The 25,830-nt window shown below is 37.9% G+C and overlaps 1 protein-coding gene across 3 annotated transcripts in view; it reads right to left on the bottom strand.

The window, feature by feature from the left end:
- The window catches only part of LOC126183396 (leukocyte tyrosine kinase receptor), a 974,779-nt gene that overhangs the window by 130,065 nt on the left and 818,884 nt on the right, over nucleotides 1-25,830 (bottom strand). The window contains exons 24-25 of one of the 3 annotated variants that reach the window (XM_049925358.1): nucleotides 15,424-15,649; nucleotides 7,300-7,431 (exon numbers count right to left, since the gene is read on the bottom strand). In XM_049925358.1, the coding sequence (XP_049781315.1) occupies nucleotides 7,300-7,431; nucleotides 15,424-15,649 (358 nt within the window). Of the gene's footprint in view, nucleotides 1-4,761; nucleotides 7,432-15,423; nucleotides 15,650-25,830 lie in introns of those variants that run through there. The other 2 variants (XM_049925343.1, XM_049925351.1) reach the window with 2 other exon arrangements.

A 25,830-nucleotide genomic window follows, 5' to 3' on the forward strand; every position in this document is an offset into this window, starting at 1 on the left:
TCATAAAATAAATAGGGATTTCAAAATGAAGTTTCTGATTTATGTGGAAAGGAAAGTTTACAACCGCTGTTCATCAACACTTTTTACTTATTTTGGCAGTGACAGATGGACCTAATATGAAACCATTCAAAAACTGAAAGGCTTGCTCAGTAAACAATGAAGAGATTCATGTTGGCAATTACTAGGTTGCATGAGGAGGTTGGGTGGGAGTAAAAGATGCTTCAAGGAATGGACTTAAGTGGAAAATATAATTAGACTGCAATGAACAAGAAACAGAAATGAGTCACAGTGTAGTGATTCGAGAATTTCTGTGTAAATTCTAGAACCAATCAGCCTTCTAGCATCTAGAAGATACGATATCCTGGATATGAGTGTGGGATGGTAGAAACCTAGCTACTGCGCATCACATGTTTGTGTGTGCAGGTTTTAAATCAGTTATGGGAAGAAAGTAAACATGGCAGTCGGACGGCACCGACAAGTACCTGTTGGGGCAATCCATAGATGTTTTAGTTAGTGTATAAGGAAGAACCATGGGGTTTATAAGCAGTTCTGGGCTTATTGTGTCACTGACTATTGTTATTAAAACAAGAACAGTTGAAAAAGTACTCTTGTAAACTCTTGACGTAACCTTGTTAGAGGCAAGACTCATTTTATGATTCATTTTAAGAAAGGTCATGGTATCAAAGGCAACTTTCTCTTAACTGTAACTCAATTTGTTTCTAACGTCTGACTGTACAAGGGACTTGCAGAAAGTTACATATTCATATGGAAAGTGAAATTTTTATTGTATATGGAGGTCAAATACACCGTTAGTTGACGAAAAGTAAAGTTTGTATGTCTACTTATTTCATAAGTAGAAAGAGTCTAAAAATTTCTATAGCTTGCATTATTCAATCAAGAAGGAGTCAAGAGGGTTTCCAGCAGCTGGATTTTCAGTAAATAAGAGTGGCTGCAAATTCCAAGTAAGTCATCTCGTAAAGAAGTGGAAGGTGGTTTGGGAGAATAAGCCGATATAACTGTATTTAAATCAAGGAGAGAAATGGAACACAATACAAATTGTTAAAGGCAGAAGAAGCTACTAAATGAGTATAACTAGGGTTGTTTATGAGAGAACGTATCAGTGAGAATAACAAAACTTGTCTTCAGTTATCTCCCAAATAAATATAACAGGTAAATGTCATACAAAACTCAGCATCTGAGACAGGAATATAAACTATGGCATTGGAATAATCATAAATAGGGACCGATAAGAAGATGACACTATTTTTAGTCAACACTTCATCCCTGGCAATGCGTGGTGTATAAGAAAATGGCAAGTTGCTCAATGATTCTGATTACAAATCAAACTTGATATCACCTTATAACTGTCTGGGTGTCTTCACAGGTAAAAGGAAAGTAAGATTCTGCCTGATTGCATCTTTAATATTGTATTGTAGGATGAGAAAGTACTGTACGCATGTCTATTGTTCAATAAGTAAATATGTGACATAATTTCTTGGAGTGTAAATTCTTTTTATAACTAGATGAACATGTCTGTAGTGTTCACAAAGGTTTGCTAACTAACATTCTAACCAATATGCCTAGTATCATAGGAGATTCATGCAAATCTTCCTCAAGGATGGTTTAATGACTAAAAAAAGAGTAAGTACTCAAAACCTGTTATTACTATAGGAACAGTAAACTGTACCCTGACAAAGAATGGCATACAGCATAATCTCAGTGATTTCCTTTTGTTGTATTACCACATCTCACATTCAGCAACAAATTCAGAGATTATAAATGTATTTTGCTTACTAGTGCCCTGGAAATAACTTTGTAGTTTGCCATCTCTTGTTTAAGTTAATCATCTATATTAAAATACAATAATGACTGCAATAAAATATAGAAGAAAGATGCAAATTTCTCTGCAAGCTACAGAGACACTATGGAAATCAATGATAAATGTTTTAGAAAAGTTCTGGTAGATTATAAATACTTTAGGATTAAAGGAGACCACTCAGCAAAAAGCAAAAGCATTAGGTTGTTGATAGGCACACACAAAAGAAGGAAAATGTGCTAGCTTTTGGAGTTATCCTTTTATGAACTAGAGTACACAAACCCTTTGACACATACACAAATACATGCCTATGCCCCACATGGTGCCAGCTATACTGACAAATGCCATTTTGTGGCAGGTGGTCTGGTGGTGGTGGGGGTAGTGTTAGGTGGGGTGGGATGAAGAAGAGGCAGGCAGGAGGAAGGACTGGGGGTGAGTGGCAAGCAACTTGGAGGAAGGCCAGTTTGCCAGCTAGGAATGTAGGAGGGAGGGCTGGCAGGGATAATTGTAGCAGCTGGTGGAAAGTGACACACACAAGACCAGATGAAACTGGAGGGTGCAGGGATGGTGGGTTACCTGAGATTGAGGCCAGGATATTTATAGGGGTGGAGGATGTGTTGTAAGTGCAACTCCCATGTGCACAGTTCAGAGAAGCTTGTGGAGGAGGGAAAGATCCAGATGGGTTGGGTTGTGAAGCAGCCATTGAATTTCAGCATGTTGTGCTCAACTGAATGTTGTGCCACCATGTGGTCAACTTTGTTCTTGACACAACAGTATGGCGATGATTGTACATCCTGGTGGACAGCTGGCTGATAGTCCTACCAATATAGAAGACTGTGCTGTGTTTGCAGCAAAGTAGGTCTATGGCATGGCTGGTTTCACAGGTGAGCCGACTCTGATGGGGTAAGATAAGCCTGTGACAGCACTACAATAGGAGGTGCTGGATGGGTGGACTAGTCACATTTTTGTACCTTGTCTGGCACATGGATATGATTCTTGTAGCAAGGGATTGGGAGTAGAAATGGCATAGCAATAGACTATGATGTTGTGCAGGTTTAGTGGGAAGCAGGAAATTACTTTATATGAGATAGGATGGGATCTTTGATAGGATATCCCTCATTTCGTGTCAGGATGAGTGATAATCAAAACCTTGGCAAAGGACATGGTTCAGTTGTTCCAGGTCAGGATGATATTGGGTGAAGAGGTGGGTGCACATTAGTAGATGATACTTGGTGGTGATGGGAGGCTATCAAGGGGTATATGAGGATATAGCAAGGAAATCTGTGGGAAGTATTGCCTGTCTGTGAAGGCCTTTTGAAGCCTTCAGCTTCCTACCCATGATCTTTCCCACCCCTTCTAAAGTAGTGTCCCATCACCCATCCATCTTATGCAACATCCTAGTCCATCCCTATGCCACTCCCACACCCAGCCCCTTGCCACAAGGATCATATCCCTGTTACAGTCCACAGGGTGCAAGACCTACCCAATCCACCCTACACTATTCCTGTCACAGACTTATCCTACCCCATCAGAGTCTGGGTCATGTGTGAATGTAGCCACGTCATATATCAACTCTGCTACAAACACAGCACTGCCTTTTATGTTGGTATCCTACCCCATCAGAGTCTGGGTCATGTGTGAATGTAGCCACGTCATATATCAACTCTGCTACAAACACAGCACTGCCTTTTATGTTGGTATAAGTACCAACCAGTAGTCTGCAAGGATAAAAGGCCACAGCCAGACTGTTGTGTCAAGAACACAGTGAACCAGCTAGTGGCACAGCATGCAGCTCAGCACAACATACTCAATTTCAATGGATGCTTCACAACACAACCCATCTGGATCCTTCCCTCAACCACCAGCTTCTCTGAACTACGCATATGGGAATTACCCTTACAACACACCCTTCACTCCCACAAACATCCTGGCCTCAAAGGCAGGTAACTCAGTTTTCCTGTACCCTTCACTGAACAGTTTAACCTTCCTCTGCCCTGTCATCCCCTCTGAATTCATATCCCCATGTCACCTTTAGAGTGACACTTCCCACCACCTGCTACAACAGCATCTGCCACCCCTCCCTCCCACAAGCCTAGTTGGCAAAGCGGCCTCCCTCTAAGCTGTTAGCTACATATCCCTCATCTTTCTTCTTACTTCCCATCTCCCTGTACCCACCACACCCAACACTACCTCACCACCATCAACATACTTGCCACAAATTAGCATTGCCATTGTCAGTTTAGGTGGACCATACACAGGCTTGAGAATATGTGTGTGTGTGTGTGTGTGTGTGTGTGTGTGTGTGTGTGTGTGTGTGTGTGTGTAAACTGTTGTGTTGCTTTTCTTGGATGCAGACCAACAGCAGATATGAAAATTAACATCTCTGTAATTTCTTTTTTTCTGTGAATGAGTTATGAGTCAAGAAGCAAAATGTTTTACATATAAATAAGAGGTTATTGCGGCTGCAGATGACTATATTATGGACATCCAAGAATTCGTTCCCGGAATGCAGTGTACTGGCTGTAAAAATGTTCAGTGAAATACTTTTATGTAAAAGAAGACTACATGGAAAAATAAGAGCATTTTGCCCCATAAAACACAGTTTCTCATTGCCAAACAGTAACTTGTCACCTTGCCTTCATAAGCCCTTAGTATATTTTCTGGTTCCTGATTCAGTGCCATATTTCAGTTCTAAAATCTGGCGTTGTTTTAAGAGTGACTTGATATTACAGTAGTATATGAAAAATTAGGAGAACAAAATATGAAACCTGTCTGCATAGTAACATTTAATAAAGAAACCAACAACAATGAGATGTTCTCATAGACTTTGATTGAGTGTCTTTAAAATTATGCTAAAGAACTTGTGAATAGTTTCAAAGTATTTCACTATAATTTTGTTTACACCTGTTAAAACTACACAACATTTAATTAATAATGCAGCTAAAAATTATGTACTAACAACACAAAAAAATAAAATAAAAAATGAAAGTTGATATACAAGCGCAAGGAAAAAATGCAAATTATGCTGAAGCTGTTGGCGCAATGTTCAGTTTTCTATCATTATACCAAGAAGTGAATGTTTTATTGATTCACGGAGCATGATATCACAACATATACTATTGAAGCTTTAACAATCTGTAGCTTCAAGTTTAGAAATTAGTGGTCCTGACAATATAAACTGTGAAAGGCAGAGAGTAAGTATCCAGTCTTTGATGTACTGAGAGGTAGAAGCAATACCCTGTAACTCAAGATGTGCGGCACATCTTCTTCATGCAAATGTGTGATACATTTGGACACTGTTATTATTCCCTTACATCCTCAGTACTTTTGACATAATACGTCAATTAAAGGTATGGACATAATGCTGATTAATTCAGTAATAAAAATTTACTATGACTTAGCTAACTTTTGGGTCATATATTTCTGTTATAATTTTTGCACCAACAATTTATTCTGCCCATATTAAAGTTAAAATAATACACATCTCTTAGAAGCTTAATATATTCCCAAAGGGTGTACGCAGTATGTAAATTACATGGTAACTATTATTATGGCTTCAGTTTCACATATAACTTGCAAGTCTTTTCTTTATGTAAGGTTGAAGCACACAACACATCTTAAATTTAAGGAAGTTTGTATCTTCAGTCATATTTTGATACAGTCCTTCTCACTGCTGTGTAGGCAGTCCACATAAACACTCTATAATGTGCTTGGCACATTAAATGTGAACCAGCTATTCCACTGAACTCTTTAAAAATTCTACGGAGTTTGTTTCAATTCTTATATGAAAAATTATATAAAAATATACATGTATTGATAGCTAGCACAATATGATCAGTACATACAAATGTTTACAAATTGACATTCTAATTCAAATATCAAACAAAACACTGATACCAACTGTGAGAAATCATGATGGAGAAAAGAGGAGTAAATTACATACTCCTTTTGACGACATGCTATGCATCCCTTGAATACACTTTCATGTGAATAATCTATTCCAGTTTATTGTCATGAAGTTTCTACCTGACATGTATTTTTGATCTCAAAATATATTATGAAGGAGGTCTTACCAGGTTTTGCACAAGGGTCGCCTTGTACTTTCATTAACACAATCTTGAGATGTGCGATAAATGTGAAGTAGACTCAGAAAGAGTGTATTTATATGTCAACACACTTATGAACGTCTCAAAACAAATATTTTGCATTTATATGTGTACACAGAAGAGTCTAAAATGAATCAGTACACATTGATGTAGTTTTATCACATAACTTCAATTGTTTATGAGAAATTACATAAAACAAGGTAACACCAGATATTTCAGACATGCTGTGGCAAATGTTACGTATTTATGATACACTTATGTCGGTGCATGCTTTATGGGTTGTACTAATATCATGCATGATTTCACTGCAACAGATTCATGCACGGACTGACAGAGAGGGATTAATAGGTATGTGATTTTTACAGAGGAGGATACAACATGAGTCAATATTTTTCACAGGCATATCAGTTAACCTGAGCAAATTATCCAAGAGGAATTTCAGGATAACTGCATTTTCAGTTTTGTTTCAAATTTAACCACGACCTTTGTTGTAATCAAAGCACATGGTTTTCCTTCAAAGTAGAAGTGAAGTGTTAGTCTTGAGTTTCTGTTCAACATGTAACTTCAAGCACTGAGCACTAAAAAATATTCACTTTCCAACAATTAAGCATTTGCACCAGTTATTCTTACCTTAAACCCATACTAAACCCTGATACTCTTGAAACTACCACAGAAAAATTCTTGTGGGAGTTCAATATATATTTATCTGTAATACTTGTTTTTTCTTACAAGTCTTTCACCAACTGCAGATCTGAGTTTTAACAGTAAAATTCTCATCTGCATTGGCTATTGTATATTATTCACTTTCACAGTTTTTATTTTAAGCTGGGTCATTCAACACGATATTTCAAGATCAGATATAGGACGCCCCCTTGTTGCAATAGCCTGAATTGAAAATGGTTGCCCCGATGCTTCAGGTAGTTCTGTAGTAGGGGGTGCAGTCGGCACTGCATGGGCAGGTGTAACATTTGCATAGGCTAGTGGAGGTTGCTTCACAAGGGCAGCAGCATCCAATGACAGCAATCCTCCTCCTCCCCCAGTCTCAGAAGTGGAACCTGTGAAATTTTCCCCACTACTTGCCGCTGCACCCACACCAGTACTCCCATCAGTCCCGCCACAGCTGACACTGGCACCAACACCACTGGATGCACCTGGAGAGGGTGAAGATGAAGTGCCCGTACCAGAACCAGACCCAGAGCCCGAGTGAGATCCTGAATGAGAACCTGAGTGTGAGCCCTGTTCTCCCAACAACGGCTGTGTTGAACGTGATTCTGGAAGTGCAAAGCTTGTCTCCCAGTCAGAATTGGCCAGTAGTTTATCCACACTGCTAGTGGATGGGGATGATGGCAAATCAGGGGTAGGTCCCGAGATGGGTACCAGATAATCAGCTGCTCGCTGCAGGAGTAGGCAGGAGTTCTCGTGGGCTGGAGGCCGCATCACAGTGATGTCCCGTTCGGCAGAAGGAGGGCGATTGAAAACAGGAAGTGGTGCATTCACGACATCAGGGTCCTACAACAGTAGAATTTTCCATCAGAATTCAGTAGATGGTAGATTCACATGGATGGCATAACTCACATCAGAACTGCTGATGCAAAACATTGATTTATCAATATTTCAGTAACATAAAATGTAGCAAAATATTGCAGAGGAAACAACAGACACAGATGAAAAGCAGCATTTCCAGTTAACATACTATAAATCAAGGATTTCATCACTCCTTTTCTTTCTCTTCTATACATTAATAGCAAATTATGATAGCTTTCTGTAAAAATAAACAGAAATGTAGATCTTCAATTTAGAGATTGTGTACACGGTGGGTGAAACACTCGAAGAAGCTGGTAAAGGTGTTGCAGGATAACTGTTAAGAAAAAAATTCGATATGCTGCACTGTTTCTGAGTTAATTAGCGTTGAAGTTAGCCAATCAGGTCACTGTAGGTGCAAATTCAAGTGGACCACCAGATACAATGAGTGTTAGTTACTCTCATATTGTAGACAATAGCACAGAAGACTGCTCAGCCTTTGGTTCGATCCTTACTACCATTCTGCATCCAATTTTTGTTTCGTTCTCTGTTTTGGTTGGACAAAGCCAAGCAAAGGACACTGTCTCTGGTGGGCCATTTGAATTCGCATGCACAGCAGCCTGACTGGCTAACTTCAATGCTAATTACCTCAGAAATGGTCCACTGTATTAATTTTTTTCTTAGCAGTTATTTCTCACCACAGCCTACCCTGCAACATTCCTATTAGCTTTTGAGACTGTTTCTCCCCCACCATGTATATGAAGAATGCAAAGCAAACTCCAGTGGAATGGTTCCATTGTTCATGTTTTAGTTAGAAAACTAGACTTCATTGGATAAATTGCTTTCACTCTTAAAGAGGAACTAATAGAACCTATACATAAACAAAGATAATATCATATGAATTACTACTAAACATCAGAAATTAAAGTATTAATAACATTAAAATTAAAGAATGAAATACTTCAATGATCAAAAGCAGAATTCCATCTGATCTCAAGAGATAATTTTTAGCCACTTTTTATAATGATACTAAGCATATGATAGCGTATTGTGTGTATTAAACCAGGGACCTAGAAATGGAGAGGCTCTGCCTTGCCATAGCCCTCAGTGGTTCACAACCCCACAACAGGCCACAGAAGTCCACCCGCCTCATCCCTGCCCCACACTGAACCCAGGGTTTTTGTGCAGTTTGACTCCCATTCACTCAAATTGTCCAGAATAACCAATAATGAACAACTGTGGCCTGGTGACATGACAATTGTCATCCATAAAAATTCCATCGTTGTTTGGGAATGTGAAGTCCATAAATAGTGGCATATGGTCACCAAGTAACCGAAATAACCATTTCCAATCAATAATCAGTTCAGTTTGACCAGAGGACCCAGTTCATTCCACGTAGACACAGCCCACGCTATTATGGAGCCACAGTGCCTTGTTGACAACTTGGATCCATAGGTTTGTGTGGTCTGTGCCACACTCAAACTTCAGACCATCAGCTCTGACCAACCAAAATCGAGACTCATCTGACCAGACCACAGTTTTCCATTTGTCTAGGGTCCAACCTATAGGGTCACAAGCCCAGAATGCTGCTGCACAAGGGACTCACGTAGGTTGTCTGCTGACAGCCCATTAACATCAAATTTTGCTGCATTAGCCTAATGGATACATTTATCACACTCCCCACATTGATTTCCTCAGTTACTTCATGCAGTGTTTCTTGTCTGTAGGTACTGACAATTCTACACAAATTTTGCTGCTCTCCTTTGTTGAGCGCAGGTTGTCAGTCACTGTTTTGTCTGTGGTAGGAGGTAATGCCTGAAATTTTGTAATCTTCGCACATTCTTGACACTGTGGTTCCCGGAATATTGAATTCCCTTACTATTTCCTAAATGGAATATCCCATGTGTCTAGCTTCAACTACTAATCCGCATTAAATGTCTGTTAATTCTCGTCATGTGGCCATAATCATATCAAAAACTTTTTCACATGAATCACTTGAGTACAAATGACAGCTCTGCCAATGCACTGTACTTTTATACCTTGTGTAAGTGACACTACCACTATCTGTATAAATTAAAGTGTTAAGAAGTCTTGTCCGAAGGTATCTGTCTCAAGTGCATCCTTGTACAGAAGTGAAATATGGATGATAAGCAGTTTCAGGCAAGAAGAGAATTAAAGTTCTGGACATATGGTGCTTTAGATGGGTGCTACAGATTAGATGGGTAGATTGAATAACAAATGGGGAGGTACTAAATCGAACAGGGGAAGAAAGAAATTCATGAAACAACTTGACTAAAAGAGAGGGATTGGTTTATAGGAGACATTTTGAGGCAACAAGGAATGTCAGTTGGGTAACTGGTAATTAATGGAATTTGGGTGACCAGTGATGGGAGGGGGGGACTTAGTCATGAATACAGCAAGCAGGTTCAAAATGATGTATTGCAGTAGTTATTCAAAGATTAACAGGCTCACATTAGACCATTTTTAAGAGTGAAGATCACAACAATAAAGTCTGTTGCACAAGCATTTTTAACATAACCACAATTTTGTAATTTATTAGCTATCTGAAATTGTGTTTTTTCTTTTCCCCAATGATTTTGTTACATAAAATAACACATCAGCAATGCAGATCTTTTCTTGTTGTATTGATGGATATCATTTTTGTGTAATATTGTAATAATGTGGGAATTCTAATGAAATAAATCTGTTGGAATAGATTAACAGCCTTAAACTGTGTATCACAAATGTTGCTCTGCTTGAAATTGCACTGAACCTTGCCCACTGTAGCTTGTTTGGCTGTTCCTTGGTATACTGCACACAAGATGGTTGGGACCTTACTGCTCAGGCTTGTACCGCTCCTAGGCAGTGGGCCTCCTGAGGTGTCCTCTATATGAAGAGGGTTCTCGCAATGATGCACTGCCAGTTTCAACTGGTGCCAAGCACGTACAGTTGGGTTACGTCAGAGGGTACCATAGGCCATCCTGCATCCTGGTTTGTAACATGGGTGCTTATTCATTAACATCTTCAAAGATGAAAATATCACTAAAATGTTGACTGTAGAGCCTTCAAATGGGAGGCAACTGACATCTCTACACAATACCTGCCCTATACATGCGTGACTTACTTACTACCTAAACCTGTGAGACTGCATACCCAAAGTGCACATGCATTCCTGGTTACTTCCATACTTTTCTATGATGATTATCAGACATCAAACAAATCCTGCACCTATCGGACAAGAGAATCTGATGTTACTGATCCAAGTTTCACTCCCATTATTCCATTATACATCTATTTCACAAACCACAGTACTGGGGTGTTTTTGCTGTTATTCATAATGGAGGCCTAGACGCAAAATAAATTCTGTGGAGTTGGTTGCATAATGTCTGAATTAATGTATGAGGGATGGAAATTAAGTAATGAGACTGCACACTTCCTATCGTGTAGGCTAATGGGTGGAGGTTGATACTGGAAAACAGTTGCCCTTGAATTTAAAGAGGACCCACCATCCATTAGTTTCATCTTTCTGTCTGTTTTACTTTTCTTTTGAACGTTGGCTGAGGAGCATGTTGTTCAGAAATAGCGCCATGAGCATGGTAAACTTAAAAATCAAGCAATGAGTTAACCTCAAGTTCCTCATGAAAGTAATAAATCACCAACACAATGTTTTCATACACTAAAGGAGGTGTTTGGTGATAATACCTTATTACGTGCATGAGTTTTTGAAAGGAACAAACGGTTCTCAAAATGTTGGGAAGAGATTGAAGATGATGAACATCCCAGTTGATCTGTGAATTCAAGAACTGAAGCAAATGTTTATAAAACTAATGAAATGGTGAGCAGTGACAACAATTTTCAGTTGTCAAAAGAATTGTGGGAACAAGTTTTCAATCAATAAATGCAAATCATATGGGAGATGCAAATCTTCTTGGCAGTTTACAAGTATATCTTACTTATTGCTAAAGTTGTCATGATAGACATTAAAGTGTTGACAATCTACAAATACATAAGCATCAGAGGACCTTCTCCTTCTTCTTCAGCTGTTTAATAGTATTTGCTTGCAAATTATACAAAATCAGAATTTAACTTTAAGAAAAGTGCTAAAAGACACTCAACACTCTTGCTGGTGTGGGAGATAGTGAATTTATTCATCATCATCATCATCATTTATTGCCTTATCGGGCCTTTAAGGCCTACAGCAAGAAGAACAAAAGGAAAAGTAAAGACAAAAAGACTTACAAAAGTACTCTATACAGTAGTAAAAGTTACATATGTACATTACAGCTTAAAGAAGAAACGAAAAAATAAACAGGGCATTCAATCAAAGGTTTAAAAGGCAAGAGGGATACATTACAGAAACAAAAAACAAAAAAAAATCATATGGGGTCTTATGACACAGTGAGACAACTCCATGAAGCTGGAATCACATTGCTGTCAATGGCTGAGCTAAAATTCTGGGAGCTTTGCATTGTTGAACAAAGCATTTAACACACTACTTAAAAATGTTGCTCTACATCACCAATACTTAGTGCTGTTTGTCACTGGGAAAATAATAAAGAAGGAATTTAAACTCTACATTCATGACACCTTGACAGTAATTTTGAATCAACTTCTGTGACTCTTTTGTGAATAAGAATTGTGTCTTTTAGACTTAGGAATATTTGTAGTACAAAGACATCTGTTAAAATATTGAGTATAATCTAATTAATTCACAACCAGCAAAAATGCAAGGAACCTAACATCCCAATATAAAACTTCCTGACAGGTCAAAGATGTGTAGCAGATCAGAACTTACAACTGGGCTCTTGTCTTTGGTAGACAACATTCTTATCAAATGAGCTATCCAATCACAACCAAGGACCCCCCCCCCCCCCCCAGCCCACCCATACAGCTTCATTATGGTGAAAAAGACAGCTCATTCAATAAGAACATTGCTTGGAAAAGGAAAGAAGGACTTGAGATTCAAGTTCTGGCCTGGCACAAAGTTCGAGTCTATCATGATGTTTTATACTGAAATGAATGTAAAATTTTTAGGCATTATACAGCAAAATAACATTAAACTCACATTTTAACACATAAAAGATAGGTTGTCAAGAGGAATTTAATGAAGAGCTCTTCTGAATATGTAAAGACAACGTGTTTACTTTTTTCAGTACATTCTGAGGTATGGATTTATATTCTGGGGAAATAGGAAAAAAAATTAATAAATAAATGAAATTCTTGTGTTTTGGAAGAAGGCGATCAGCGTAATGGCAAGGGTAGATAGTAGAACACAATATAAAGCTTTGCTAATTAAGTATAAGGTTTTAACAGTAATTCATTTATGATGGCCGTTCAGTAAAGAATGACCAAAACCTTTTGACAATATACCTTTACTCATCCTTATAATCCTGATGATTTTTTTCAAAATAGTATCCTCTGGTTGCAATGCACTTGTCTCAGTATTTTTGACAATCTACAAAGACATGCTTCAGAATTGCCTCCGCAGCCTTCACTACTGCTTCTGATGATCAGAAATGGCTTCAACAAAGGTGTTTCTTCAGGTTAGGGAACAAAAAAGTCAGATGGGCTAAATCTGGACCATAGGGATGGTTAGGGATGCACTTCAAATTGATTTTTGCAATTTCTGCAGTATCATCATTTGCAATATGTGACTATGCATTATCATGCTGCAGTGTCCAGCCTGTTTCAGGGATATCTGATCTTTTGTACCTGATAAGGACTTGCAATGTTTTCAGGACATCCCTGTAGTATAGTCCAGTTATTGATGTGCGTGAAGGTACAGCATACTGATAAATCATTTCAAGAGTATCAAAAAATAAGATGACCGTTAATTTCTCAGCAGGAGCAATTACTTTTGTTTTTTTGGCGGTTGTCAGTAAAGGATATTTTCCACACTGAGCTATGCTGTTTGCTCTCTGGACCAAAATGATGTAGCCAAGCTTTGTCAGCAGTGATTACCTTTGGTAGACACTTTGAATCTTCCTCCAACATTAACTTCAGTTGCATGAAAACCTGCAAACAGATGTCCTTTTGTTGGGGAACCTACAGTCTTGCAAGCCACGCGCAAAAACAACTCACTTTTGTAAATTTTGTGTTACTAATTTTTGGATGGCACCCAATGAAATTTTCATTATCTCAGAAAGTGTTTGTAAGGTTATTTATCAATCCCCTCTCACAACGATAATATCAGTGTTGATATTTTCTTCTGTAAGAGCAGTAATTGGCATGCTGGGTCCATCTTCCTTTGAAATTGATTGTCTCCCATCTTTAAACAATTTAAAGAATCTACGGGCTGTGCTGTAGGGAAGAACAGACTCTCCATAGGCCTCCTGTAACATTTCATAGGCCTCAGATAAAATGTTGACATGAAAGCAGAATTTCAAAGCCACATACTGCTCACTGTTGTGGTAGGTGATACTGAACCTATCTCAGTTTGCCTGCTTCTCACAGGCAGGACCCTAAGGTTTAATTCTAGCATGAGATACTATGACCATAAAAAAATTATGACAATTCTTTACGGAACAGCCCTCGTATATATTTTTGGTTCCTTTAATTACATATCTTCAAAGCTACGTAAAATTACTGCGACAAATCAAAGACACGATAATTACATGAACCTGTAATTCTCTGCTCTTATCAAAAAATAGATTCACAAAAATTAATAGCAGCCATGGTACATGGGAATCACAACGGATAACAAATTGTCAAAACACATCTTAAGCGTGTCAGTCTAAATATTTAGGAAAAATCTGCTCAGTTTCTTGTTAGTTAACCCATTTTACTCAATAGAAGGATTTTTAGAAATGCCTAATATGAGCATAACAATGGTAAAAGGTATTTTTGTAAAATTAAACAATGGAAAGTCCAGGTGGGAACGTGAGCAGTTATGAAAAAGCAGTTCAGCTAAAGTCGCCTGAAGTAGCGGTCATGTGTGTGAAGTCTACCTGCTTGTGTGAATGTATGTGTTGTTTTATTTACTTTTCTGAAGAAGATTTCAGCCAAATGCTTAGTATGTAACAGTCTTTTCACTGTGCCTGTCTGCAACTCAGTGTGTCATCTTTATGGCATGTGACACTCTATCCTCCTCATAAAAATTTTTGTAAAATTTATAAGTGTACTGCATGTACTAAGGCTGAATGACTAATAAATAACCTTTATGTGAATATGGTATCATAAAATGGGATGTTTGCATCTACTGACAGTGGGAGATCATATCATAATTTACACACATTACTTTTACTTACTTCCACCACAATATAAGGCTGAAAGCTGTTTGCTTCAAAAAACCTGCAGCAACTACAGTATGGAACAAGGAGACAATTAGTTGGTTTAGGATTGTCATTTGATTGCTGTCTCCGTCATGTTATGTTGGTACTTTACTGATACTGCAAACTAATAAAATAATGTACTTACACCCAAATGACACCCCCCTCCCCCCCCCCCCCCCCAACCTGCTGTTGTTTATTTCTAGATGCTCAGTAAACATTTGTCAGCATCAGCTTAGACTATACGGTATTGCTCACAAATGTTAACCCACCAGCCACAGCAAAGAATTGTGTAGTGTGAATAGCTTTGTCCTTAAGCCTGATAAAAAGGTAAAATAACTATCCTTTCTTCTGCACCCTTCACATTTGCATTCTTAATATCAACTATTTTAAGGATAACAACTACTGTGAGGGTTTTGTTGGGATATAATTCATACCTGACCTTATGCAGTTGATAACCAGAGAAAAAAAATTACTTTCTTTTTCTTATATTATGAATAATCCTACTGAAGAACTGAAAATGAATCAAGATAATTATCTATGAGTTACTAAATACTACTGAAGATTTAGTAAAACTGAGTTGATATGTGTGGATTCATGACCAAAAAGGGATTTCAGCAAACAAAATGTCTTTAATCTAATATTGTCTCATGAATATCAGGCTGTAAGTATAAATTCAAAACATTTGCTAGTATTTTCTCATCACAAATACCTGTGCAACATAGCCCAGCCTCTCAAGTATTGTGGCAAAGTTGGGCCGTTCATCTGGGTTAGGATGCCAGCACTGGGTCATAATACCATAAACTGGAGCAGGACAGTTGCTAGGAGGCTCCAGACGCCCTCCACTAGTTACAAGTTGCATGACTTCCCGGTTTGCACAGCCTGTGTATGGCATGTAACCCAGGGACATTACCTCCCAGAGTAATACACCAAATGACCTGAAAATACATTTATCAGAATTTGTGGGAAATCTACATCAGCATATATTAGCTTATGCATATGCAACTTTCATTAATAGAGCACTTAGTCACCTAAAGAATTCACGTGAGTCATAATCCTTTGATCACAAGGCTGAAGAATGAATTCTGCAAAACATCAGGACAGCTGCCACATACTTTTCATTTCATTACTACATATTTCAAGATTAACAAAATAGACTTTATAGGATTCCAAGATGTATACAATAGAATAAATAAAATGCAATAAATTATTCTGTTAAATTTCTTAAAAAAAATACTTTTCATGCAAACAAAGAATGTATGTAACAACAGAAAATTCAGGATGGAATAATGACAATATAATGAATAGGATAGATTGCTACTTACCATATAGTAGAGATGTTGAATTGCAGGCAGACATAACAAAAAACAGCTAAACAAGTAAGCTTTTGGCCAAAAAGCCTTCTCCTGAATTAGACAACACACACACACACACACACACACACACACACACAAACACACACACACACACACACACACATACTTACACAAATCATAAAAACAACAAAATGCCCAAAATATATTACATCAAACAACTAGACTGAAAGAAATAAAGCTTCTCACAAGCATAGTCAGGTACATTCCCCAAGATGAGGCTCTAAAGAGGGGAAGAAAAACAGGTTGAGAAGGAACTTAAGCAGACCCAGTTATTCAGTCATGTATTCTTTACCACACTGAGCAATGTTAGGTTCCAAAAGTTAGTTTGTTTGTCAGATATTTTAGGTGCCTACCAGTCCACCACCACATCTGAAGCAGCTTTTTGTCAATTTCTATTTAGTTCTAATTGCATAAAAAATTTAACCATTCATCCCATTTATTCACATGTACAGATTATCTTTCTACACATGTGCATCTAAAGAATCTAATGTTTTTAAGGTGAGCAGTGAAAAGCCTAATAGGAAAGATGAAAAAAAGAAAAAAATAGTTAACTTTTAAATAAAAACCTTCGTTGGGGTTACGAAACTTTCTCTCTCACACACAGCAGCTGTTGCCTCACGATGTTTTTGCCTGACATGGGTGAGTACGAGAAAGAGGACAGGAGAGATTAAGGGAAGATTGTACTTTAGTGAAAGGGGGGGAGGTGCGGGGGGGGGGGGGGGGTTGAAAATTAGGAGCTTGCAGAAGTAGGTCAGGGGACAGGTAGGAGGACAACAGTGAGAAGCATATAGAGACAAGATAGGGAAATCAGATAAGCAAAACGAAATGGAAAGGATTAAGTTTCAACGTGTGAGCTAATGGAAAGTAGAAGAGTAACAGGTAGGAAGATGCTGATGTAGAATCAGAAGATAAAATGGGCAGGAACAATTTTCAGTCAAGGGGGAAAAGGGGAGGGGGGAGCATGATAGACGGATATAAAAAAGACAGATTCCCCCTCCCCCCCGCCCCATAAAATTAGTATATGCTCACAGTATTTCTCTCTGTAACATATTATTCATTTCTATAGGTCCTAATGGCTTCAGCCTCCACTAGTTTATGTCCTAACCTGTCTTCTAAATTCCCTACCCCTTCAGTTTTACTCTGTTTCATCCTAATTCTCCCGTACACACTGTTATTTTTATATTCCACACTAGTTCACTCATTAGAAAGTTTCCTTAGCTCTTTATTGATTTGTCATCCTATAGATGCTGACCTTCTCAGTAAACTTCATCCTTTTTCTCTCTCTTCCCCCCTCTATCCCCCTAAATGTCCTGTGTGCACCTGTATGTTCCACCCGAAGTGTGATCATTGTTAACTTCCTCCCATTATATTACTCACTCTGATCACTCCCTGTCCTTTCCACTTACCAATTACCCACCCCAATCAAGATCACTATTCGATGCAGTCAGGTGATAGCATAGGTACATGATAGCGGGCTGTATGTGTGGGGTCTGTACATGCTTTCTGTCTCTAAAGAAGGGCTTTGTCCAAAAACTAAACAGTTTTTCACATTTTATATGAGCCTGTACATTGCTTAGTGATCCCTCTAACTGATGAATAATGATCTATCCTCAAATATGGGTTTTCCACAAATCCAAACAAGAAAGTTTCCAGTATGAAAGCAGCATTTGATGTCTGACAGTAAAAACTATGCCACAGCAGACAGAAAAACAGAAATACAAGTTCAATGGATATTTCTGATTAACTTAAATTCACATCATAAGTTCATATCCATGCTGTGCCAACATCTTTACAAATTTGTTATTCACATTTTATCCATTCATATAATTTATGAATGTTTCAGTAAAAATTATTTTGTTATATTTACTTTTTTTAATTTATTTTCTCAAAATAATCATATAAGACAAAGCTCTATTTACTCTCCTCCTTGATTAAATTTTTGTATATTTGTACCAAAAGCTGCCAACCTGAGCTCTATTGGGATGTCATACTCTGCTTATCACAAGCCACAAGCAGGGATTAAGGGGGAGTTAAGAAGGAGGAACACTTCAAAATTATTGTTTAAATAAAACTGAATTTTTAAGTATAAAATTTCTAAATAAGATTAAAAAGTATAAAATAATTTTGCCTGGTCCCCTACAGATTCCTAACCTTGTGAAAATAGTTCCAAAAATTTGTGATTGAGAATTTTTAATAGCTATGAAAAAACTGGCAAGATTTAAAACAAGAAATGTGGGGCACATGCAACAGGTAATAGTAAGTAGGTGTTCATCCACTTCATCATGCATCACTTATGTGTCCCACATCTTTTGTTTTGAATCTCACAAGTATTTTCATTGCTATTAAAAAATCACAATCACAAATTTTCATAACAACCATTTGGGGTTACGAGTCTGAATGTGATTATTTTACACTTTTTAGCCTGATTTAAAAACTTGGAATATTAAAAATTCATTTTTCTTCAAATAATCTTTTTCTGCTTTTTAGTTGTGTGTGTATGAAATTTTTCCATTGATTTAAGACATTTCGATGAGATTACATATATCTCATAAGGAAACCAAAGGTAAAAATTAGTGAGATTTGAGCTCACATGGAGGCTTATCAGCAACTGTTCTCCCCATGAATCATTTGCGGTTGGAACAGGAAAACAGGGACATAGCAGTGGCACACAAAGTACTCTACACCACAGAGCCAACAAGAAAGGGAATTAATATTAAACTGTCATCCAGTTCAGATCTACATTTAAAATTAGCTCCCCAGGAAGTTAGTTTAACATTAACGGTAAAATTTGTACTGAATGGGGGGTGACATAATATAAATTTTGGTAAAAATAATTGGAAAAGGAGAAAAAAATAGGATCAGGAGATGATCAATAAGAATCACAGAGTGACAGCAGCAGCTCTCTGAAGTTGGTGCATAGAGAACCTTCATGCTGGAGGAAGGCAGCAATCCCTCCAGAATTCACAATTGATGGAAATGCAGGAAACTGGTACAGAAACTATGGTGATACTAGCAGTTGTCACTGAGTAAGTAATTGGAGTACTGTGATGGAGAATTTAATGAGAAACTACCACACTGTCTTTCCCCACTACATGAAGTTTACAGCTCATGACAGCTTCCTCCTGGATAAAATACTGTAAAGGTAAAGAGTTCTCCTTGCATCAACAGTTGAGGACAAGATGGAAGGAGATGTAAGGCAAAAAAGAAAATGCTGAGCACAGAGGTCACATGAATTGTTAGGATGATAAGGATCACCAAACTAGTGTAAATTACTCTTGCAGTAATTCTTATTTCTTTAGTCTGGACTACTTCAGTAAATTACTTCCACAGTAATATACTCTTTCAGTAATTGTTGGAGAGCTCAACTAAAGTAGTAACAACTGTTTACTAAAAATGTAAGCCATTTCAGCATACTGCTGGCATGTGCATTTCATTTCTGCTTGGAAAACATTTATTGTCAGCCATTACTGCATCACATTTTGACAATAATATTGTGTTAATGTAATCTACAGCTACCACCATCCATCATTGACTGGTGGCATGTGTTAATTTAAGTGGCACTTGCAGCCTGAGATATGAGCTAACAGCAACATGGAGTTGGCCAAGGACAATGTAAGTGTTAAGAAACATTCAAAAAACACACCAGAAACTGAAAAAGAGCTGTTTGCTGGAATAATGAAAAAGTATATAACCACTACTGAATCTAAAAAGCAAAACATTAACATGCTAAAAAGGAAAAAAGATGCTTGGGAAAAAATATACCTACATACAATGTGGAAGCTGTTACACAATGATCACAAGAGCAGCTTAAAGTAATTTGGAAGGACATGAAAACAAAAGAAAAGAAAATGAAAGCTACATGTAATAAAATACAATTCCAAACTGGTGGTGGAGTAGCTGAGATGAAGACAGATGATATGAGCCAAATGATTGTTGATATTATTCCACAAGTTTTGAAGGGGATAACTGGAGTTAACAATAATGACACAACTGAAGGTGGTCCTTTAAACCACCATCACTGATGACAACTACTCTGACAATGCCAATGGAACTGCTGAAAGTGAAACTTTATCCCATGGTCATGAGCATTGCCTTGCATTCTCTGGTGGGAGCTTATCACAAGGTACACCTATTAAAAAAGGTAGACAATATGCGCTTGCAGTGAAGAACAGGGAGTTGCTGGAAAAAACAGATGAGCTTGATACATTAAAAATGTTTTTAATATGGGAGGAATATAATGCAAAAGTTTTGTTAGTTGAAAGACAAAGAGAAATCATGGAAGAAGGGTGTAACCTGAAAATGGAAGTTACAAATAAGTTCAAGAACAAAATAGAGCAAACCTCAGTAGTCCAGCAGCCAATATGCTCAAGAAGTTCATGTTTTTGTAAAGGAATATGAATATCCAACATTTTATAAGCTTGATATTTTTTCAATGATTAATATGTTCCCATTTTTTGCCAGACATAATATTTATGTTTATTATTTCAATACCAGTACATGCGACATTTCTAATCAGTGCACTCAAATGTTTATTTGCATTAGCAAAATCATAAAAATAGACATCTTGTTTTTCTTCAAAATAATCAAAACATATTTATTTTATAACTCTGCGTACTGAAGGAAAAAAAATAATAATAAAGAAAGAAAAAGAAGAAAAAGAAAAGAAAAGAGCATTTGCTTCTGGCTGAAAGGCATATTGATCAATGTCATACACATCCACAGCATCAGGGTGAAGCATATTTTCGGCTTCTGTTCCTAAGCTGTGCGGAACTGCAGCAATCAAAACAACATTCCCACATTTGTTTTGTTTGTATCACATTGTTTTAGTGAGAATTTGGGAACATTTTTTCCAAAAACTGAATGTATGCTCTATCACATGTCTGGTAGCAGTATGGGCTCTTTTGTAGCATCCTTGGCTCCTGTATGAGATCAAAACACAGGAGTGATAAGATGTTTGGAGAGAGCATATCCACTGTCTCCAAGAAGCAACCCATCAGACTGTCTATTTTCAAATTCTACAGCAATTGCGCTATTCCTGCAGTGGAGTGTGCACTGATCTGAAATTTCCTGGCATATTGAAACTGGTGCCAGACCAAGACTAGAAATCTGGGTCTTTGTCTTTCACGGGCAAGTGCACTGCTGACTGGGCTACACAAGCACAACTCATGACCCATCCTCACAGCTCCACTTACACCAGTACCTCATCTTCTACCTTCCAAACTTCACAGTAGCTCTCCTGAGAAATTTTCAAGACTAGCACTACTGGAAGAAAGGATATTGCAGAAACACTGCTTAGCCATAGCCTGGGGGATGTTTCCAGAATGAAATTTTCAGTCTGCAATGGAGCATGCAGCATTATAAACTTCCAGGCAGATTAAAACTGTGTGCAGGAGTGAGACTTGAACTTGGGACCTTTGCCTTTTGCAGGCAAGTGTACTACCAACTGAGCAACCTAATCTCCTGCCTTCCAAACTTCGCACTAGCTTTTCTGCAAAACTTGCTAGACTAGCACGACTGGAAAAAAAAAGGTATTGTGGAGACATGGCTTAGGCATAACCTGGGCAATGTTTCCAGAACAAAATTTTCATTTTGCACTGGAGTGTGCACTGATGTGAAACTTTCTGGCAGATTAAAACAGTCTGCCACACTGAGACTCGAACTTGGAACCTTTGCCTTTTGAGGCAAGTGCACGACTGACTGAGCTAACCAAGCTTGATTCGTGACCCATCCTCACAGCTTCACTTCCACCAGCGTACCACCTTCCAAACTTCGCAGTAACTATCCTGCAAAACTTGCAAGACAAGCACTACTGGAAGAAAGGATACTGCAGAGACATGGCTTATCCACAGCCTGGGAGATGTTTCCAGAATGAAATATTCACTCTGCAGCAGACTCTGCACTGATATGAAACTTCCTGGCAGGCCTTAGTCTGGTACACAGTTTTAATCTGCCAGGAAGTTTCAACTCTACTATTGTCCCAAATGCGTGCATCATACATGGAACACAGCCAATGGCTTACCATGTTCAGAATCTTCTTATTGGCTCCAGAGATGATTTGTGTACTGACAGAAAAGAAATTTTTGTGATTTCTGTATAGTTCTGCTTGTGCTCCAGATGGTGAAAGTATGGGTATATGTACACAATCTGTGGTCCTCATGACATTTGGGAATGCACCAGTTTGTTAGAATTCCCTTTTGTTCCTTGAGATATTTTCCTGGTTTCACGGCATGGATGCATACAACGGCTTTAAGGCAATTTAACTGTTTATCACACCATTAAAGCTCTTCCAGCAGTAATATGACTGATGGTAATGAGATGCTATGATTTGATGCGTACTTGTGTGAAAGACTCGCAGTCCACAAAAAGCTGCAATCTAGAAGACAAAGCAGAGTTCCTATCAGAATTATGCTGCAGTAACAGCTCTAGCATCAAGCTGCAACTCAGCAGATTCTGTATGAATCCCAAACTGCTCTTGGGTTGGTTGATTTGGGGGAGATGGCCAGACAGCAAGGTCATCAGTCCCATCAGATTAGGGAAGGATGGGGAACGAAGTTGGCTGTGCCCTTTCAAAGGAACCAGGTAATACACAGCATTAAATTACCAACATAGTAGCATAATTTTTGATGGTGCCCTCCACCAGTAGTGGAGTAAATAAATTTACTTTGGGGGTAAATTAAAAATTTACTCCTGTAGTAATTTACTCCTTTAGTTCAGTATCTCGACAGAAAGTCACTGACTTCCTTCCCTCTTAGTAACTTACTACTTTTGTGTCACTTACTCTTGGTTGGTGCTTGCCACCCTAAGACAGTGTGGGAAACTACAAAATCAAAATGTAAAAATGAAAAGGATGCAGATAGATATTTTAAGAATCTGTGAAGATGGCAGAGCAGGAAAAAATCTCACCAGGCAGTGGCAGAGAACCTATATAGTGGTTAAGGAAATTTGAAAGCTTTCAGAGCCAGTGGTTCCTTCTTCTGGCAGAAGGGTTGAAGGGTAAGAAGAGGAATGAAGAAAAAGGACTGGCAAGGTTTGGGAAATGGAAAGAGTTTGGAAAAGCCACCCAGAATCCTGGGTCAGTGGAGACATACTGGATGGGATGAGAAGTAAAGACATTTCTGCTCTGTATCTATTCAGCTGCAATTTTATTTTCAAAAATGGATTATTTTTGTTGGTGTAGAAAATATAATCGTGCAGATTATATGCCTGAGGTGCTATCAATGCAGCTGAAGAAATGTATGACCATATTAACACCTTGGAGCCAATTAACTTTCTACATACTGTATCAAAGAAAAATTCAATCGAATAAACAGGTCAATTGTGAGACAAAATTGCTAGCCATTACTTACCTCCATGAGGCAAAATGTGTAATACTGCTGATAGACACATGTCAAAGCAAAACTGATAAACTTCCTAGTTTCTGGAATAATAGTTCACTCATTAGTGAGGGGTGAGGAATATGTTGGAGAAGACTGAAGGAGAGACACCTCTCTCTTCATCTTTGTCTATCCTTGTCCTCACTACAGGCGGGTCTCCCTCATAGTGGGGTTTGAGTGACTTGCTCTCCTCTAACCTTCCGTGTCTTTACTGGTGAAGGAACTATTAGTTCCAGAAGCTAGGTAGTGTGTCACTTTTACATGAATCTATTAGCAGTATTATACATTTTGCCTCCAAACGATTAGTACTGACCAGCAATTCTGTCTCATAATTTATTAGAACATACTACATACACCTGATAAGTTTTAACCTTGATTTCTATTATGTATGTCTTATGTTCTTTACTTTCAAATTACTTATGAGCCAATTAAAATCATATTTAAGTTGCAAGGCTACTAGTTTCAACATAGTACAAGGGCTATTCATAAAATAACCTTCAATTTTCTTTTAAAAATTAATGAAAACTTGTAGCTTCATGGTGCTTGAGTGATTCAAAACAGAGACTTAGTCAGTGCTCTGTTGTATTCATTAGTGTGTAAGCAGCAAGCTGCTGAAATGGATGGTGTCATTCTGTCTCCCACTAGTTGTGAGGTATAATCTGTCACTGACTTCTTGTAAGCAGAAGTAGTAAATGCTGCCAACATTCATTATTAATTGGTCATGTGTATGGAGATGCGTTTACCAGTGAACGTGTTGTGAAAGAGTGGTGCAGAAAATTCAAGTCTGGTTACACCTGATGTGTATGATGAAATTGGTCAAGGAAGACATTCAGATATGGGTTATGAACTTTTATAACACATTGATGAAATTGTGAGATGTGCCTCAGGTTTCAAGGACATACTCTTTAACAATGTCATGGAGAGGTGAGGTTAACATAACATTTGTGCATGGTGGGTACCAAAATACATTTGTGCATGGTGGGTACCAAAATGTCTAAGTGATGTTCACAAAACTGAGAGAATGGTTTTGGCCTTGACATTCCTTCAGCACCACCAAGAGGAGAGAGAGGAATTTCAGAACACAGTCATGACTAGCAATGAGACATTGGTGCAATATGTGAACTCCAAAACTAAGGAACAGTACAAACAGTGGATGCACACTCATTCTCAAAAAAAGCCCAAATGTTCAAGCAGAAAATGCCAAGCTGCAAATGGTTACAGTTTTTGGGATTGCCAAAGAATTATTGGCAACATATTTTGTGAGAGTAAATGAGAGATATCACACATTTGTTGTGTTATGATACTAAAAAGGTCAGTCCAAAACAAACTGTGGGATTATTACCACAGAAATCATTCTCCTTCATGAAAAATTGTGGCCCCATAATACAAACCAAATTAAAGAAAAACTCAGACAATTTCACTGGGAGATTTTTCAACATCCTCCATACAGACTGGACATGACACTAAGTGGCATTTTCATATATTCCCCAACATGAAGGCCTGGCTGCCTATTCAGTACTTCACCATCAACAATGGAGTCAAGGATGCTGTCAACAATTGGCTGAAGCACCAGGTGGCACTGTTCTTTGATAAAGAAATAGAGAAGCTGGTATCACAGTCAAAAAATATTTGAATTTGGGTGGTGACTGCAGGGAGAAGTAATGTCCACATGTTAAGTACATACTACATATTTGAAAATAATCTACTTTCCTTTTTTTTAAATAGCTGATCAAAGATTAATTTATGAACAGCCTCATAGTATTGTTTGTCACTAGGAGGTAACATAAGTTCTTTATTTGAAGCTGTTGTATGATGCATGCACTTATGTCTTGTGGGCTGTGTCAGTGTCACACTGATTGCAGTGTACAAGACGAATTGTTGAAAGTTATTGTGTTCTGTGATGTGTTGATAAATGTGTGAGAACATGTTGGCATTGAAGCTGAGGTAATATGGCTTATAGACATCACTTATCAGACTTAGAAATTGAAGAAATCCTGAATAATGGCTTACACAGGATAATCTTTCAGAAAATTCAGAAGACAACAATTAATTTGAACTTAAGAGTGATAGCTGTGTTGCAGACAGGAAAGACATAATTGATTATGAAGAATGTAGTGTACAAATTTCAGGTTTGTTTTTTAATGTGTCAACTTGTCCTTTTGCAATGATTGATGTCATTCTGATGCAAAACTTGAATAATTTTTGTTTGCAAAAAATTCTGAGATCTGGTTTCTTGTTGATAAATTATCAACATAACTGGACTGTATATTGGAGTATTTCAATCAACACACATTTCCAAAAACAAAATCAGAGATAGACAGACATTGTCTCTAAATTTGTGCCATCAGAACTAAAGAATACTAGGTGTGA

The sequence above is a fragment of the Schistocerca cancellata genome, chromosome 1 (assembly GCF_023864275.1).
Source record: "Schistocerca cancellata isolate TAMUIC-IGC-003103 chromosome 1, iqSchCanc2.1, whole genome shotgun sequence".
In the NCBI taxonomy this organism is placed as follows: domain Eukaryota; kingdom Metazoa; phylum Arthropoda; class Insecta; order Orthoptera; family Acrididae; genus Schistocerca; species Schistocerca cancellata.